The 17,829-nt window shown below is 40.3% G+C and overlaps 1 protein-coding gene across 2 annotated transcripts; it reads right to left on the bottom strand.

Moving 5' to 3' along the window:
* Nucleotides 1-575: 575 nt before the first annotated feature.
* Nucleotides 576-16,050, bottom strand: SYPL1 (synaptophysin like 1). Of its 2 annotated transcripts, XR_011854938.1 has the most exons (7): nucleotides 15,795-16,050; nucleotides 15,628-15,699; nucleotides 10,989-11,104; nucleotides 10,261-10,468; nucleotides 5,646-5,828; nucleotides 1,549-2,158; nucleotides 576-1,518 (listed from the first exon to the last, which is right to left on the bottom strand). XR_011854938.1 is itself a non-coding variant. In XM_072147174.1 (6 exons), exons 1-6 carry the CDS (start codon nucleotides 15,810-15,812, stop codon nucleotides 2,027-2,029), a joined length of 729 nt encoding a protein of 242 aa, XP_072003275.1. In that variant the 5' UTR covers nucleotides 15,813-16,050; the 3' UTR covers nucleotides 578-2,026. The 2 variants fall into 2 exon arrangements, 1 of the variants encoding a protein (XP_072003275.1); XM_072147174.1 differs by having other exon boundaries at nucleotides 578-2,158.
* Between the last annotated feature and the right edge of the window lie 1,779 nt (nucleotides 16,051-17,829).

Genomic DNA, 17,829 nt, shown 5'->3' with positions numbered 1-17,829 from the left:
AAATAAAGATTTTTTTCTTCAAATTCCCATGTTGTAAAGTATTTTGCCTGTCTGGTTGTAATGATCAGTCTGTACCAACTTTCAATGGCAAGGTAATGCCTACTACTGTATACATGTTGCAGAAAGGCCACGGAACTTACCTCAGTAGTTTTCTATGCTTTCAAAAGCATCAAAGCTGTCTAGTTTCTAATGCATTTGCATTGCACAGGTTAACTTTCTCACCCGTATCTGCAGCAATTAAATGACTTGCTGCTTACCATAAATCCCATACCCTACATGGCTACTTTATTACGCTGTGTAATAAACTAAAAAGCGTTGGTGCTCTTGAAAACATGGCCACGTCAAGCAAGAATTTCAGGTTAGAAAAGTGTGAGAAAACCTGGTATGACTAGTGGACATTACTGTAAGAACCGGGTAAGCAAAATACTTCACAGCAGAAATATAACTAGGCTGGGCTTTATTTGTAGCACTAAAATTTTTTTTCTTTGAGTAAATATTGTGAGCCAGATAATTTTTTTAGAAATGGGAATATCCCACAATTATAGAGAACCAATAATACAAATAATCCATGATGCAAAGAGAATGGTTATTCCAGAGGTTTTTTTTTATTCCAGCATTTCACTGTATAGATAACAAAGGTAACATGAATAACCCATACACAGTTTAACAGTGATGGAACTGAAGAAAAAAAAAAAAAAAAAAAAAAAAAAAAAGAAGGATGGCAGATATTTAAAGTAAGTGTGGATCTTTAAAACACTTAATGCATCTATATTAAAGGGATATTATAGTTTCTTCAAAAAGAAAATTTCTTTCATAACAACAAGTTATGCTTTTTTCTGACATTCCTTATGTTGATAACTGCAAACAATTTCTACAGTATGTCAGGTAGGTATCAATTCAAGAAAAATGTTCTTTGTTTTCTTGCAGCAGATATAGATAGATGCCCTGGTCATGTGAAACTCTTCATTACACAATAAATTGCATTGTGCGTACACTAGAATAACCCTTTAATCAGTCTCAAACAGAAGTACGAAAGAATGTAACATTGGTTGTAAAGTAAAAAAAAAATCAAAGTGTGCTAAATAAAAAGCATGTGCTCGGAGTTATTGCAGAACATTTCTCATTACAAGTAGAAGTAATATTACAGCAGTTTGGTAATCTCTTAGTACAGTATATCACTGCAAGTTTTACAGAAATTTAGCTATTTACATTAAGGCTGTAAAAAAATATCTTAGTGTTGTAAGAATATATAAGAATCTTTGGAAATGGAGATAGGGTTTTATAATATCCATGTTTCAAACACAACAAAAAGGGTAACCTGACTCCATATACACATTCACTGAATCGTCAAAATTTACTTTACACAATAAGTAGTTATCAGGGGAGAAACTTGAAAATCCTGCAAAATGTGCACTTCATGGCATTATAGGCGTTACAATTACCCCTCACAGTCATATATACCCTTTATTCCTGCATTAAAATACATCAGATAGTGCCATTATCAGATTGGAACTGGTGCTATATAGACAAATACATGTATACATACACAGAACGGTGAGGCCGCATGTGCACATACTCGAAGGTTGTCTATACCCATTACCTGATCAAAGACTTTTTAGCTCTCCCGTCTTCTAAATGCATTATTATACAATCATTCCCTGGCACTCAAATTTATGAAACCTCTGACTTCCAGCAGTGGCCACATCCCTCCAAACTACAGTCAGTGTTATCTGTATTCTTACATGCAGTCTCACGGTCAAGCGTTGGCTCATTCACATCTCAGCATTTTACAGTCTATTCATTTGGTAGAACAAGGCACACAGAGGTTTTATCCGAATGTGAATCCTGTTTGAACTCAACGTGAACTTTTTCGTAAGACATGTATTGTATAACGACAGCCTAAGGTTTTTACATCAAGAAAAAAAAAATTACTTTTTAGAAAATTCAAAATTTTACCCATTAATATAAACATATTGGCTACCTGTACTTAAGAGACAAAATAGGCAAATTTTAGAAACACGTTCCATTACATATTTGACGGTGGTGGGCCTTGTTCAGGATCAGATGGTGGTGGTGGTGCTTGAGTATGTAGGTTTGTTTCCTTATAGACAAACCATGCATTTCCTGCCCACAAAATCAAATTTAGGAAACCGAAAGCCTGAAAAACAAAGTCAATTTAGAAAAATCTGCGCAACAGACTCAGACAACAATATGCAAGGAGGTTGACGGATGATCAGAAGCTTTAAAAATGGTATTTGGGTTGGGCACTATATTTTTACACCTAAGATATGAGAAGCACATGATTCAAACTCTAATTGTGTCTAATACTCAAAACTAAAGCAGACGCAATAAGCCTATAGAATGAGGTTTGCTAGTCCTTTATTTTTGGTCTGGTTCAAATCTCGTTTTCTGCATTTGTTAGATATATACCGCAAGGTTTACATCAAAAATTAACAAAAACAGATGCATTTTTTCTTCATACGGATCAGTCGTATATGCTGGCAGGGCCGGTTCCAGCACTGGGCAAGTGCCAGGGCTGCTGGGAGGGAGGAGGGGTCCGCATAAGGCTTTATGAAAGGAATCCATGGGGGAGAGGGGGCTGTATCTAATGAATCCATAGGGTGTGAGGGGGGCTTATATAAAATAACCATGAGGGGGCTCTGGTATGATAAACTAAGAAACATTTTAGAAAACAGGAGGATGTTTTAGTTTCTGAATTTTTAATGCTGTCAGTTCATTGCAAAGGGGCCCACTGAGACCAGTCCAAACACACATTATAATAGTTTTTTTTTTTTTTTTTTTTTATAAAGAGAAACAGGTTTGTCACCAGTATACAAAAAACGAGATTTGAACCAGGCCTTTCTACTGTAGTCTGGGGAGGTGTTTCAGACATATTTCTCTTATACTTTATTAGGAAATTCTTAAACAGGCTGCAATGTTCGGCCTTGGGAACACAGCATTTGTTGACTGGAAAAGGTAGCCGTATACAGCTTAGGGACAGTATAGGGATTCCCTATGCAGGCTGAATACGGCTTAGACAGACATACGGCTCTCCACAAGTTTATATCTCACTTTGATGAGAAAAAAAAAAAGAGGCAAAACTATTAGCATACAAATCAGGAAAAATGGAAACAGGTAAAAAAAAAAAAAAAAAAAAAAAAAAAAAATAATTATATAATATATATCTATATATCTATATATCTATATATCTATATATATATATATATATATATCTATATATATATATATATATATATATATCTATATATATATATATATATATATATATCTATATATATCTATATATATATCTATATCTATATATATATACACACACATACATATACTCACCGGCCACTTTATTAGGTACACCTGTCCAACTGCTCGTTAACATTTAATTTCTAATCAGCCAATCACATGGCGGCAACTCAGTGCATTTAGGCATGTAGACATGGTCAAGACAATCTCCTGCAGTTCAAACCGAGCATCAGTATGGGGAAGAAAGGTGATTTGAGTGCCTTTGAACGTGGCATTGTTGTTGGTGCCAGAAGGGCTGGTCTGAGTATTTCAGAAACAGCTGATCTACTGGGATTTTCACGCACAACCATCTCTAGGGTTTACAGAGAATGGTCCGAAAAACAAAAAACATCCATTGAGCGGCAGTTCTGTGGGCGGAAATGCCTTGTTGATGCCAGAGATTAGAGGAGAATGGGCAGACTGGTTCGAGTTGATAGAAAGGCAACAGTGACTCAAATCACCACCCGTTACAACCAAGGTAGGCAGAAGAGCATCTCTGAACGCACAGTACGTCAAACTTTGAGGCAGATGGGCTACAGCAGCAGAAGACCACACCGAGTGCCACTCCTTTCAGCTAAGAACAGGAAACTGAGGCTACAATTTGCACAAGCTCATCGAAATTGGACAGTAGAAGATTGGAAAAACGTTGCCTGGTCTGATGAGTCTCGATTTCTGCTGCGACATTCGGATAGTAGGGTCAGAATTTGGCGTCAACAACATGAAAGCATGGATCCATCCTGCCTTGTATCAACGGTTCAGGCTGGTGGTGGTGGGGTCATGGTGTGGGGAAGATTTTCTTGGCACTCTTTGGCCCCTTGGTACCAATTGAGCATCGTTGCAACGCCACAGCCTACCTGAGTATTGTTGCTGACCATGTCCATCCCTTTATGACCACAATGTACCCAACATCTGATGGCTACTTTCAGCAGGATAATGCGCCATGTCATAAAGCTGGAATCATCTCAGCCTGGTTTCTTGAACATGACAATGAGTTCACTGTACTCAAATGGCCTCCACAGTCACCAGATATCAATCCAATAGAGCATCTTTGGGATGTGGTGGAACGGGAGATTCGCATCATGGATGTGCAGCCGACAAATGTGCGGCAACTGTGTGATGCCATCATGTCAATATGGACCAAAATCTCTGAGGAATGCTTCCAGCACCTTGTTGAATCTATGCCACGAAGAATTGAGGCAGTTCTGAAGGCAAAAGGGGGTCCAACCCGTTACTAGCATGGTGTACCTAATAAAGTGGCCGGTGAGTGTATATGTGCGTAATATATATATATAAAAATTATATACATCTCTTTTGCAAACTTGTTTCCATGCATGCTTGCTCTATATGTTAGCAGTTTTTCAGTCTTCTAATCTATCTTGATCTACGCACTGACATATTAAAGTGTCAACAGCTGTATAAAAACACAAAGAGCAGAGGAAAGCCACCACTGCATGCAGCTCCAAGCCATATTCAACCTGCATAGACAAACACTATACAGGGAGAATATGGGATCTTCTTTCCAACACTTTACCATCTTAATTAAAAAAAAAAAAAAAAAGTTAACCATTAGTAAGTAGAAATTAAAGAAACATTTTAAAGGATTATCCTCACAAAATTGCTGGTAATTTTTGTTTTTGCCCATGAAACTTACATTTAGGCTGTATTCACACAACCGTATGGGGGACATGTATACGGCCAACATATACAAGCTGTATATACGTCCCCCCATAGACGGCAATAGGCAAACAGCGCCATACGGGAGCAGTACGGTGCCGTAATCAAGAGAGTATCTTTCCCCGTAATACGGCGCCGTACACCATATATCGCTATGGAGTGGAGCGGGGGTGAGCAGCACTCATCCCCTCCTCCTCTCATAAGCACTGCCTCGCCCGCCGTGCTACGGTACGGCGGGCAAATCGTCAAGTGAATGCAACCTAAAATTTAAAAAAAAAACGCTTGAGAAGATATGCATACAAGTGTCCACAGCATAAAGCTATTGGAAGAATTAACAGAAGTGTCTGAGAGCACCATGGCAACCAACTAGAGTTCAGCTTTAATTTTCCCTCAGACAACGAAGGGCTCTGATTAGTTGCCATGAGCAACTACAACAGTTCTGATTTCTCCACCCTCAAGAAATATGTTAAACAAAATTACTAATGTCTGTAAGTAGCAAAAGAGCTGAATTTTGCATTAGTAATTGGCAATAACAATAGAGGTGTGACCGAGGTGGAAGAGAAGTGCTCTGGGGGGCAGGTAACAGCCTGAACCCCCTCCCCGGAGGGTTTGAAAAGATTGGTTATATATTTTACACCACACAAGGCGATTAACAAGGTGCCAAGTATACATACCACGGAAATGTTTAGACTTCCCATGCGCGATTCAGAACCTGGAGTACAAGTGAAGTGGTCACTGCAACTGGTTTTTGCAAGTTCTGTTGGGTTTGTAACACGCTTGATATCAGTTAATCCTTTAGCCCATGCAGAAGAACTGACAAGCCACAAAAACGCAAAAATAGCAGTTATGATGAAGTCCTACAAAAGAAAGGTTCCAAACAATGAAGAATGAATCAACACAATGAACGTCACAGTCTAACACTTATCACCATTCTATCTAATGTCCAGGTCAATTTTCTAAATTCAATTATGCTCTTTAACCCCTTACCACTAATAGACATAATAGTACTGCGATGTGGGAACCAACTTTCCACAAAATGCAGTACTAGTACGTCCAGCTCCTGGTAAAGGCTCAAAAGTGAAACAAGTACCAGAAGCTTCAGGTGTCAGCAGTATATTATAGTTAAAACCCTCAATGAGAAATAACTCAGATCACCAGTGTTAACCCCTCTTACGCCACAGTCAAGCATGATAACAGTATGTAATGGGATTATGACTTCTCCCAAGGATCAGCCCCCACAGAAATCATTTGGTACGGTGAACTGCATAAACAAAAAAACCCCCACACACTACAAATCCTTCAATACGCTAGACGCTCCTCAAAATGTGTAGTAGTAGCTTAAAAGTGCATCTCATACTGGAAAAAAAATACAGTCTTGGCGATTTTCATGAAAATGTGAAAAACTGCACTTTATTCTAAGCCTTATAAAATTTTTCGAAAAATGAGAGGATGCATAGGACAACAGTAAATTATCAAAAATGTCAACTAATATGAAGTACAATGTGTCATGAGAAAATCTCAAAATATGTTAAAGCGTTTCAAAGTTATAACCACTTCTAATATCAGATTCAATAAAAAGGCCTTGGTCAGAAAGGTTTGGCTTTGTGCGCAAGGGGATAAATTACCATACCTTTGGAACAAAACTTTGCATATCACGATTTTTAACTAGGTTTTTTTTTTTTATGACATGCGAAACTATCCTGATAGTATAATTAAGATTCGGCAGACAAAATGACATTTATAAAATTATCCTATGGTAAAAAAAAAAAAAAAAAAAAAAAAAACCTTTCATGGGTAAATTATTATTATTATTTTTTTTAAAGTGATATTGAATAAATGGGGTTTTACTATTAAAATAAAATAATAAATTTAATGGGGTTTTACTATTATTTAGGCCTTTCAAAGTCACTTGGAAGCCGAGTTGTCCCTCAAAATGTGAGTTTTGGGGATTTTCATGAAAATGAGAAAAATTGCACCTAAAGTTCTGCGCTTCATGACATCCTAGAAAAAAAAAATGACAGGATGTACAAAATATCTCAACATAAAGCAGACATTCCATAAATGTTAATTATAAAGCTTGGGTAGTTTTACTTCCTGTCTGGAAAGCAGAACATTTCAAACTTGGAAAATGAAGAATTTTTACGAACTTTTGCCAAATTTTCACTTTTTTTGCAGACCAAAACACAAAACTTATCACTTAAATTTTACAACTAACATGAAGTACAATGTGTCACGAGAAAACATTCTCAAAATCACCTGGATATGTTAAAGCGTTCCAAAGTTATAACCAATTATCGTGATACATTGTGCATCGTTAATATATATGACTATCAGTTATTTATTTGTATTACTGAAAATTTCAAAGTCGGCAACAAAAATTAAATCTGCAAGAGTATTTACTCTGCTGGAAAAAATGAAGTGGGACCTCTACTTTTTGTAGAAATGGGACATTTCTAAACGGACTATGAAAGTTGAAACAAAATTATCAATATATTTAGTTAAACTGGGGTTTAACTTACAACAGCCAAAACAACTCTATTCCCTAAAACAGGGGTCCCTGAAAATAAGACCTAGCCGCAGTCATTGCAATAGCTACCCGCTCGTCATACATTACTATTAGTAGATCATTTAGATGCTGCATTGAGGTTGTGACATGGGTGAAAATTCATGGAATAAAATCCCATTGATGCATTGCAAATGCTCTACAAGCAGCTACCAGGTCAAGAAGCGCCATTGGTAACACATGTGAGATTGGGGTCAATGATTCTTAAAGAAATTGAGTCACGAGATATTCAGGATTTGGAGAGTAATAATGAGGTTGCATAAGGTGATAATGTTGCTTTTTGTACAAAAAGCATTGTTGGAATTCAGAGTTTGGACAATTATAAGGATGTTCCAGAAGCTGTTGAAAAAAAAAAAAACCAAATAAACATTTTTTTGGCCGGCCCCTGTTGTTCACAAATACCAGGATCGGTAGATGTACCATGGATTATTGTACATGGAACTTAAGACTAAAGTCACAAGACTACAGTATACATATTAGTTACTGTTGATTTTCTTTGATCAACAGTAAAATGTTAATTCTTGTTCATGGAACAATGAGACATCCCCTGGAACGTATGGGGGGCATAAATACGTCCCCCATACACAGCAATGGGTGCACAGCGCCCTTCGGGAGTGATTCAGTGCAGCACCATACCATTCCGTAGCTGGGAGAAAGATGGGACATCTTTCGCAGGAATACGACACGGCGCCGATCCCCTCCTCTCTCCGGAACCAAAGTGTGCATGTAGCCCGAGACCCAGTGTGTTTTTAAGCAAAAAAAAATAAAAAAATTGTACAAGGCTCTTATTTTCGGACAGTACAACAGCCATATTAAATGTATCATTGCCAAGTTCAGCTGAATGCTGGGACAAAAGTGGCACAGCATATTAATTTAATTACTTAATGACCCTTTCGGCTTTGTTTTTTTTTTGCCCTCAAACTTTAAAAAAAATTATAATTTTTTTTTTATTGTATAGAAGTGTATGAGGGCTTGGATTCTGGTTAAATACATTGCACTTTCCAGTGAAAATTTGTGTTGAGAAAAGGGGGTTGGGGTCAGTTGAAAAGAAATTCCAATGTTGCACCAGTTTCTTGTGGGCTCTGCATTACCGACACCTCCTGTATTTTCCTTGGCTTAGTTCGATCACAGGGAAAACACATTTATATAGGTATCAATATGTTTTAATAGATTTAATAAAATTGAAAAAAAATAAAAAAATCTTCCCTTTTTGCCATGTTCTAATGGCAATAATGTTTTCATACAGACAAGTGTATGGACTGTATGAAATGGTGACATTTTCATTGCTGCCATTTTGTGTACATAACAACCTTTTGATCAATTTTTGTTAAAAATTTATTACAGGGTTACTGCTTTAGGGCTGCGGTGATAGCCAACAGTTATAGGATTTTTTTGTTTATTTTTATATAAATTCTAGGAAAGTGAGGAGATTTAAAACTTTTAGATTTTTATGATTTTTATTTTTTTTTTTAACCATACCCCAAACGGTACTTTAAACCTGGTGCACATGAAGTATGGGTTAAATACTGAAAATTGGAAGCACAATTTGTCCCACAATAAGCAAGCCCTTATAACTATGTGAAAAGAACTTCAACTAGATGCGTACTTACCACTGATATTCAAATAATCCACGCAGCAATAAGAAGAATGCAGATAATTAGTTTTCTTTTTTATTTTCATGTGATAAGAAAAACTAATGAAAAAAAAGAAATACTAACCCCAGCAATGCTTTTAAACCACTGCTTTCCTTTGGGCTCCATTTTGTCACTAATAGCGTGAAATATTCCGTGTGTAAGGCCCAGGCACACGACCGTAATGGTGACAGTGATCATAGCGACCATTGTGCATTTTCCTCACTTTCCTGTGTCTAGTTGTAAGACAGCTAGAACCTCACTTTCCCTTATCCTGTCAGAAGGACTGGCAAGTCCCATGTTCAGTCATCCCCTCTTTTTTGCCACTTTACATACTGGTCCCCATGGTTTGTCTTTCTAATTACTCACATCATATGCACTGCTAAAAAATCCACTCAAATGACACATCCTAGATCTGAATGAATGAAATATTCTCATTGAATACTTTGTTCTGTACAAAGTTGAATGTGCTGAAAACTAAACCACAACAAAATCATCAATGGAAATCAAATTTATTAACCAATGGAGGCCTGGATTTGAAGTCACCCACAAAATTAAAGTGTAAAAGCACACTACAGGCCGATTTAACTTTGATGTAATGTCGATAAAACAAGACACTATTGTGTGTGACCTCCACAACGTTCCTGTATGACCTCCCTCCCTACAACACCTCGGAAACCCACACAAGTGGCTCAGGTAGTGCAGCTCATCCAGGATGGCACATAAATGGGAGCCGTGGCCAGAAGGTTTGCTGTGTCTGTCAGAGGCTGGAGGAGCTTCCAAGAGACTGGCCAGTACACCAGGAGACATGTAGTGGGCTGTAGGAGGGCAACAAACCCTGCAGCAGGACCGCTACCTCCATCTTTGTGCACGGAGGAAGAGGAGGAGCACCACCAGAGCCCTGAAAAAGGACCTGCAGCAGGCCACACAAATGTGCATGCATCTGCACAAACAGTTAGAAACCGACTCCATGAGGATTGTATGAGGGCCAGACATCCACAAAAAAAAAAAAAAAAACAAAAAAAAAAAAAAACCAACACAAAAAAACAACTCAGCTGTTTAAATGTAAAAAGCGGTCCAGAAAATGATACTTACAATTAATGGCAGTTTGATGGAGTCCTGATAAAGATGTCTGAATCCAAGATATAAGACAAGTGCACCAATACAATAAAGAAAGGCAAAAACGGCAACTGTAACATAAAATTCGGCCGATGAGGAGTAATCACCAGTAAGGTGCAATTCATTCCACGGTGCTCCACAGAATTTTTCAGTATAGTTTCCATGGAATAGGACAGTATTTAACCTAAAGGCACACAAAAAAGAAGACTATTATAGCAACTACATTTTAATACAAAGACAAGAATACAACTAAAAATCTGGATTTCACTAGACAAATTTAACATGAACGTAGTAACTATACATTTGCTATGGATATTAGTGCCACTGGATGGGCTTCTTCACATGAATTTAAAGGACATCTACTATTTGTTGATTCTACACTTCCCTAGCTCACATTTTGTCTTGTAGGAAATGGAACCATTTTATTATATAAGAAAATGGAACAAATCTTCAGAAAATGAGTTTATAAAATTATGCAAAAAAGCCAGATGCGCTCTCGTCTACGTCACCAGGCCCCAATTCTGTTAATTGCAGCCTGGTCTCACCCGTTTAACGCACAGATAGCAAGTTTTGTCATAAGCAACCGGTGGGACCAGGCTACAGTGAATGCAGATGTCTCCTGCCTGTCTTCAAGGCTATATTCCTTGAACTTTGTGTTTGGCATCTGTAAGATATACATAAGAATACTTTTGAACGCTACTTACCTAAAAGGATATCGAAATGTGGCTTCAATAATGGCAGTTTCATTTGGACAAGACAAATGTAGGCTGGTTGTTCCACTGTATCCTCCACATGTAGCAAATGAAAAAATTGAAAAAAACTACAAAGAAGGAAACACAATCTTGATTTATGACATATTTAACACAAAGTGTGCAGATATCCATAAAATTACCAGAACCCTTCGTTCAGGTAATATATAAAAATCACTCCCAACTGCACTTTAACAGTTAATATCTTCGCTTCCCTGGCACCAAGAAACACAATTTTAGATAAGGAGAGCCTCCTCTTTCAAAGAAAATAACCCCTGAGATTCTAGGTTTTAGTAATACCCTCTGAAGTATGCCCCCCACCCCCTCAGCTTCTTAGCCAGCAGGCTACAGGTAGAGTGCACAGTGAAGCTTCTCTCATTGATAAACTAAATATTGACTTTATCTGTTAATACATTTTTATAAGGGATAATGTTAATTACCTTATTTTTCGGCATATAAGGCGCACCTCTAATAAATGCCTGCTAAGACATCTAGGTTCATATATAAGGCGCACTGGAGTATAAGGCGCAGTATCAAATGCAGTACCTAAAAATGACCAGCAGGTGGCAGACCTGTGCACAGTTCAAGCCAGCTACACTTCCCGGGAAACTTGTCTTCAGCATGTCAGAGAGCTCTGATCTCAGAGGTATGGGCTGCTGGGGGTTAATGCAGGGTGATGCAGCAGGGGTTAAGCGGTCTCCCTCTGCCCCTTCTCCTTCCCTCCTCAGCCAGGGTGTTATTCCTGTGGGGTACCCTGTGGCTCCTTCTCTTTCCCCTGTTACAGGGCTGTCAGATATGGGGGATTGTTTACTGATGATGATGATTGCCTTGTGGTCGGCACTATGGCAGCTCCGCTCTCTCCCTGCTAGGGGAGGGCAGGATGGGCACAATGTTAGTTGTGGTGCCAGGGCACTTCAGGAGCTAGGGACACTGTATATTGTGTGGGAAGGTGCAGAAAATTTCTGGGGATGGAGCTATGAAACACTGGTAAATCTACAGTACATCTTGTCTTTAGCACATTTCTGTACAAGTTCATATATAAGGCGCACTGGCCTACAAAATACGTTAATGTTCATGTTATAACCCCATGCTACTGAAAAATATGAAAGCACACTTGCTTTGTCATATCCAGTGATAATTTATGAAAAAAAACCTGAGTGAGGGGAATGAACATTTAAGCCTCTCTGCCTAAATATTAACAGAACTTTTCAAAAAATGTATAAGTCACATGTATAAGTCACAACTTTTTATTTCACACTATCCTCAATTATTTATATGTATGTTATGGTGTACTTATTCAAATTCTCATGAATTGTGGAATGTTCCGTTATTACACTGCTAATACAACGGTGAACATATTACACCCAAAAGTGACCTTTATTATCTCATAAGCTTGGTTTATGGATATAGTTTTTTATGTGGGTTACCGTGAAGCTCGGTGCAATTTTCTGCAAAAATAGTTTAAGACACATGTGGATTTAACTTTACCTTTGCTGCATATTTTGGTGAATATACACATGTGGGGAATGCATCAACTACTCACATCTTACAGTTTTTAGGAAAGTACATTTTCTTTATGCAATTAGTCTGGATTTGTACATATTTTAATGGAAATTTTTAATCTTGTTGCATGGTTTTTGTTTTAGCATTTCTGTAAATTCTTTCTGATGTTGTGTATTGTGGTATACATATATAAATCTGCTAACTTTGACTTATTACCAGATTATTATATGCGATTCCCCCGTTAAAAACAAACAGAATGATGCCTACTTTTTGCTGCTCCTCCTTTTCTTTCCAAAGTTATGGCATTTTCTGTTCTGAAAGAGTTTGACCAAAATCAGCACTGAGATCTTCACTGATCAGCAAGTTAGGCTGTGGATAGGGCCTAACTTGTCTTCGTGGGAAAACCCCTTGGCTTCTGCCTATCATGCATTTACCCATGCCTATATTTCAGTGCCCGTAATGATAATGAATTTGCCTCTATCCATGATGATTACAAGCACAACCCGCTTATTCCATTTGATCTTACACTATATTAATGTCACAAATAATATTATTTAATGTGATTGTATATCCATGTAATTAAAGATTGGATCACATAATTGTATGATCAATCTTACATTCATTTGTATATTTATTTTATATCTTATTTATATTATAATTTATATCTTATTATTCTGTTTTTAGTTTGGTCTCATGAAGGGTCTTTACCCAAAACATGTTACCCCGATTTTATATTGCGTGGAGATCAGGTGAAGTGCTGAAATAGCGCTTCACCAGATGTCCATAAGAGAAGTTCCTCTGAACACTCATTCCTTGCCATTCCGAATTTTAAGGCTCCAGGACCTGCGATGATGTAATTTGGTCATGTGACTACTGTTCTGCCTGTGCTACTGTCTAAGTAGCTGGTGACTTGGAGGAGAAGGAGAGGGCAGTTTTGCAGAGAGAGTTAGGATCAGATGAGGGTGAGTGGGTTTATTAACTATAGGGGGTTAAAGCTGATGCTTTATAGTGTGAGTGTGTGCGAGTGTTAATTCCAAGTATGTGTGGGGGAGGGAGGTGTAGCAGAGCTATCTGTGTGCTTGTTACAGAGCAGTTTGTGTGGAAACTATTGCAGAGATTTGTGTGACTACCAGGGAATGTTAATTGGTGCGAAATATATAATTATAGCAAGAAGTGTCTTTTAGTGCAAAAAATATGGTACTTATCTTTAAAAGGAAATCTATGATCAAATTAATCTTCATATATTTGCCATCAATGGCCTCCTTTCTAAAATAAACTTTTAATATTATGCTAATGTGCCTAAAGGGCTCTGGTGGGCGTTTCCAGAGCACCTCGGTGCTGCAGATTCACTGGCTGTTACAATTAGCAGAGCAGGAGCTTGATTGGGAAATGTTCTGCTCATTGCAGCAGCCCATGAAACATCATCACTGTGGGGCTCTGAAAAAATGCCTACCACAGCAGATCAGGCTATTAAGTATAATTGTAATTTATTTTAGAAGGAAGGAGGCCATGGATAACATATATAGTAGGATTACCCCAGTCATGTGTCTGGATCTACAAGCAAGTGTCCCTGGTTTACCATGCTTGATGTGATAGTAGATTTTCTTCAATGTTACAACAAAAGCACATGTGTGGGTACTACATGACGAAAATAGTGACATTTCATACCATAACCAACGGGCTAGTAGTTAGGTTTGTGGGCGCACAAAAAAAAAAAAAAAATAAATATTTTACTCACCTTGTCCCCCTTAGCACTTGCGCGTTCTAGCAAGCTAAGGATGCAGTCACATGTCCCACTGGGGCTTGCCTCGGCCCGATCGCGTAAGATTTTCTGTAGAAACATATGCAATCAGTAACCAGAACCTGGTGTCTTGCATTAAAACAATGCAAGACACTGGGTTCTGGTTACCAATCACTTGTGTTTCCACGGAAGCCGAGGCCCGCAACTTAGCGATGTGTTAGTGGTATGTGTGAACCGGAATAGTATGACCCTGGCTTCACTGTGCAAGTGCCGTAGGTCAGTGCATGTGCAATGAATCTTAGGAATTATCTCACCTTCACTTGCCACATTGCAAGGAGAGGCATGGGCGAGGGATCCGCAGATGTAAGTCCAATGTGACTCATGGGACTAACATCTAGGTGACTAAACTTTTTTTTTTTTTTTTTTTAAAGGGCATCTACTACCAGGATGAAAGACTGCCTGCAAATAAGCCTGGGAGGCTCTGGGCTCCATAAGAGTTAATGGAGCCCCTCAGGCTCATTTGCAGGCAGTCTTTTATCCTAGTGGTAAATGCCCTTAAATTTTTGCCCACTACAGCATTCATACCGGTTGATGTGCGACTCTAAACTACAGGTCCATATACACCTGTAGTCGGTTGAGGGTCCCAAATCAATCTGGAAGGTATTAAATTCTGTTTTCAACCACCTTGAAGAATCTAAGACAATACATGTTAACACTTTCCCTGCCAGAGGTGTAATATATACCTGGCTACTTATAGGAACGTCTGGATCTATTACACCTAGAATCATGTTATGAAGCAGTTTACGCCGGTCACACTCCTTACTATCACTGCCAATCTCTCTTGTCCTGAAGCACCAGGAACCATGTTCCATTGTTTAATGACAAGATTCAAAGATATGAAGTGATTGTTCTCTGCCTCTCACCTCAGATTCCATTTAGGAGAACAACTGATGATGGTGACTTGTGGGGTACAACCTTTTTCCCATTACACGGTATATACTTTCCCAAATAATATGTACCATGTATAAAGTAGATAAGAGTGTGTGAACACAGGCATGATCTTCTCCACCATTGCGGCATTTCTACAGGGAGCATTAGGTGTGGGGTGCCTGCAGGAGCCGGCTCCACTATCTGTGTATATCACATCCTGACCCTGTGACAGCGGCTCCGCCCACACTTGGCAGCTCACTGCACGCAGCCAGCGCCCATGCAGCCCGGGGAGCTGCGATGCAGGGGCAGTGTGAACACGCTCCACTAGCGCCATATGGGTGCGCACTGCGCGCGGGTCACACCACGTAACGCACACTGCACGTTCTGCACAGATACTGAGTCAGGCCCCATCGTACTCACCCACTCCAGCACCTTGATGAACCCCAGAGGCTCCTTTAAGGGACTGAAGTTAAGCTGCAGGCCCGACATTTTCTGGAACGGCAGAAGCAAAGTGACAGTGAGTGCGGGCCACAAGTAGAGCGCTCAGATCGAAACACGAACGAGATTGGCGGCCTTCTTCTTCCTACCTGAGTCAGCCGGTTCATGCTCTACGTCAGGTCAAGTCCTCCCCGGGGAGGTGAGGGCGCCGCCCAGGATTACGCGCCGATCCTCCGCCCCGCTGCCGACACGTCACCGCGCTGGCCTGTACCACAAAGCTGACACTATAGACAGTGATTGCGTTTTATCATGGCAGCCCGTTATGAATAGCTTTTACCCAGACCCGTTTCTGAAGTAGAAGTGATACTCGGCAAACAGAGCGAAGAGCGGACCGTACAATGGTAGGCGGAGCCACACACATCAGGCCCCGCCTATTGTCACATGCTCCATAACTGTAACAGCTGTCTCTTCCTGTCAGCCGGCGCAACTCATGACACTCAGGCGACATACACGTCGCCACCAACATTCCTTCTGAATAGGTTTGGAGTAAAAAATGGGTTTGTTCCGGTAGGCGAGAGCTCGAGCGATTTCTGCCTTTATGAAAACAGAGAAAGTCACAGAAAGAGCATTGGAGAGACTTCTGCAAGACCCAACTTCCCCCATCACAGTTTTCTATTCTACACCACATAACATACATAAATATATAACAGGTTATTATATCTAAATTATTTATGCTATTGCAACATCCCCCACCGGGGCCTAGCCCTTGAGGTGAGGCCTGGAGACAGCCGGGGCCCGCGGTACCGGAGTGGCTGGCGGTTGCGGCCTAAGCACGCTATTGTCACGGTGCTTGGTACGGGGGGAACCGGAGGGCTGTCCTACAGCCTGGCAGGTCTCCAGCAGGGTGGTGTTGGCAAGAAATGATGAGGGAGAGGCTGCTATAGCGGATCTCCCTGGGGCAACCCCTTAATGTCCCGAGTGTGAGTCTCTGGGTGATGGACAGGGTGCCGGTGATGAAGGCAGCCGTATTAGCAGGGACCAGACGGAGACAGAAGTTGAAGAAAACAACTTACAGTTCTTTATTTGAACCGGCAGGAACCGCAGCAACGTGCCTTTAACAGGTAGATGGAGTGCTGAGATGTGAGTTGGAGGGAGCCTCAGGAGATAGTTCACCAGCCTGGATGTAGAGGGCAGGCTGGGAGGCAGCTGTGTCCTGGTAGGAAGCTTCAGCTTGTCCTGTAGGGCTTCAGGTATCACCTTTAAAGGTAAGATGATACCCCTTTTCCTCACTACACTAACTCTAATCTATTAGCTCCACTCTTCAGAGGCAGGGGCTAGGCTCTTCCTGCTCTGGTATGGGCTAGACAGAGATTACTCACGCACACACTGATCTCTAGGATTCTCCTACACTTGAATCTCTCTGAGTGTTCTGAGATCTGAGACCTAGAACATTCCTGGCCAGGGGGTTTTATTACCTCCCTTTGGTCAGGTGGTGGCTGCTCCTCCAATCACATCTCAGCTTACAGAGCACAGGATGTAACACATATCATTGGACAATAGCATCTTGCATCATACAAAATACTTAACCTCTGCCTTGCCAGGCAGGATGCACCACTGCAATATCCCCTATGTCCTATAAGGACCATGTAGTGTAATGGGATTACATGCAGGTGGGACGTATTCGCAAACCCTCCCTCGCCATTGCATCGGCGAGGGTGTTGCATACCCCGGGGGCAATTGAAAGAGCCGCCCTCGGCTCGACTACAGATGGTTTGGGGCACAGAGGGGGCTAAGGGCACTTCTGGGAAGTGCAGGCTATGTGAGGTGTAGGGACAAACCGCCCATGGTCCTGGAGACAGGCACCTGGGTTGGTGTCGGACTAAGACAAAACATATAGCTGTATGACAGTTGGTCGCTGACGCCATTAAACCGAACTGTACAGTAGGAAAGGTGTGGTGTCATGTCCTGTAATCCACTCCTTGCACCAAGGCCTGTATATTTGTTTTATCAACGCTTCTTCCCTGGCGGCAATTATATATAAGGTGTCTATCTGCATTGCATTAGCATATGCGACACGAGTACCTCCTGACTGGCATCCTTACCCATGTATGGGTGGCATCCAGGTGCTATCTTTATAACACCCCCGGTCCCCGTAGGACCCGCAGTTTACGGACTACCCCCACG

This window comes from Engystomops pustulosus, chromosome 4 (assembly GCF_040894005.1).
Source record: "Engystomops pustulosus chromosome 4, aEngPut4.maternal, whole genome shotgun sequence".
NCBI classification, from domain to species: Eukaryota; Metazoa; Chordata; class Amphibia; order Anura; family Leptodactylidae; genus Engystomops; species Engystomops pustulosus.
The sequence above is the reverse complement of the archived record's forward strand: the minus strand, read 5'-3'. Positions and strand labels throughout refer to the sequence as shown.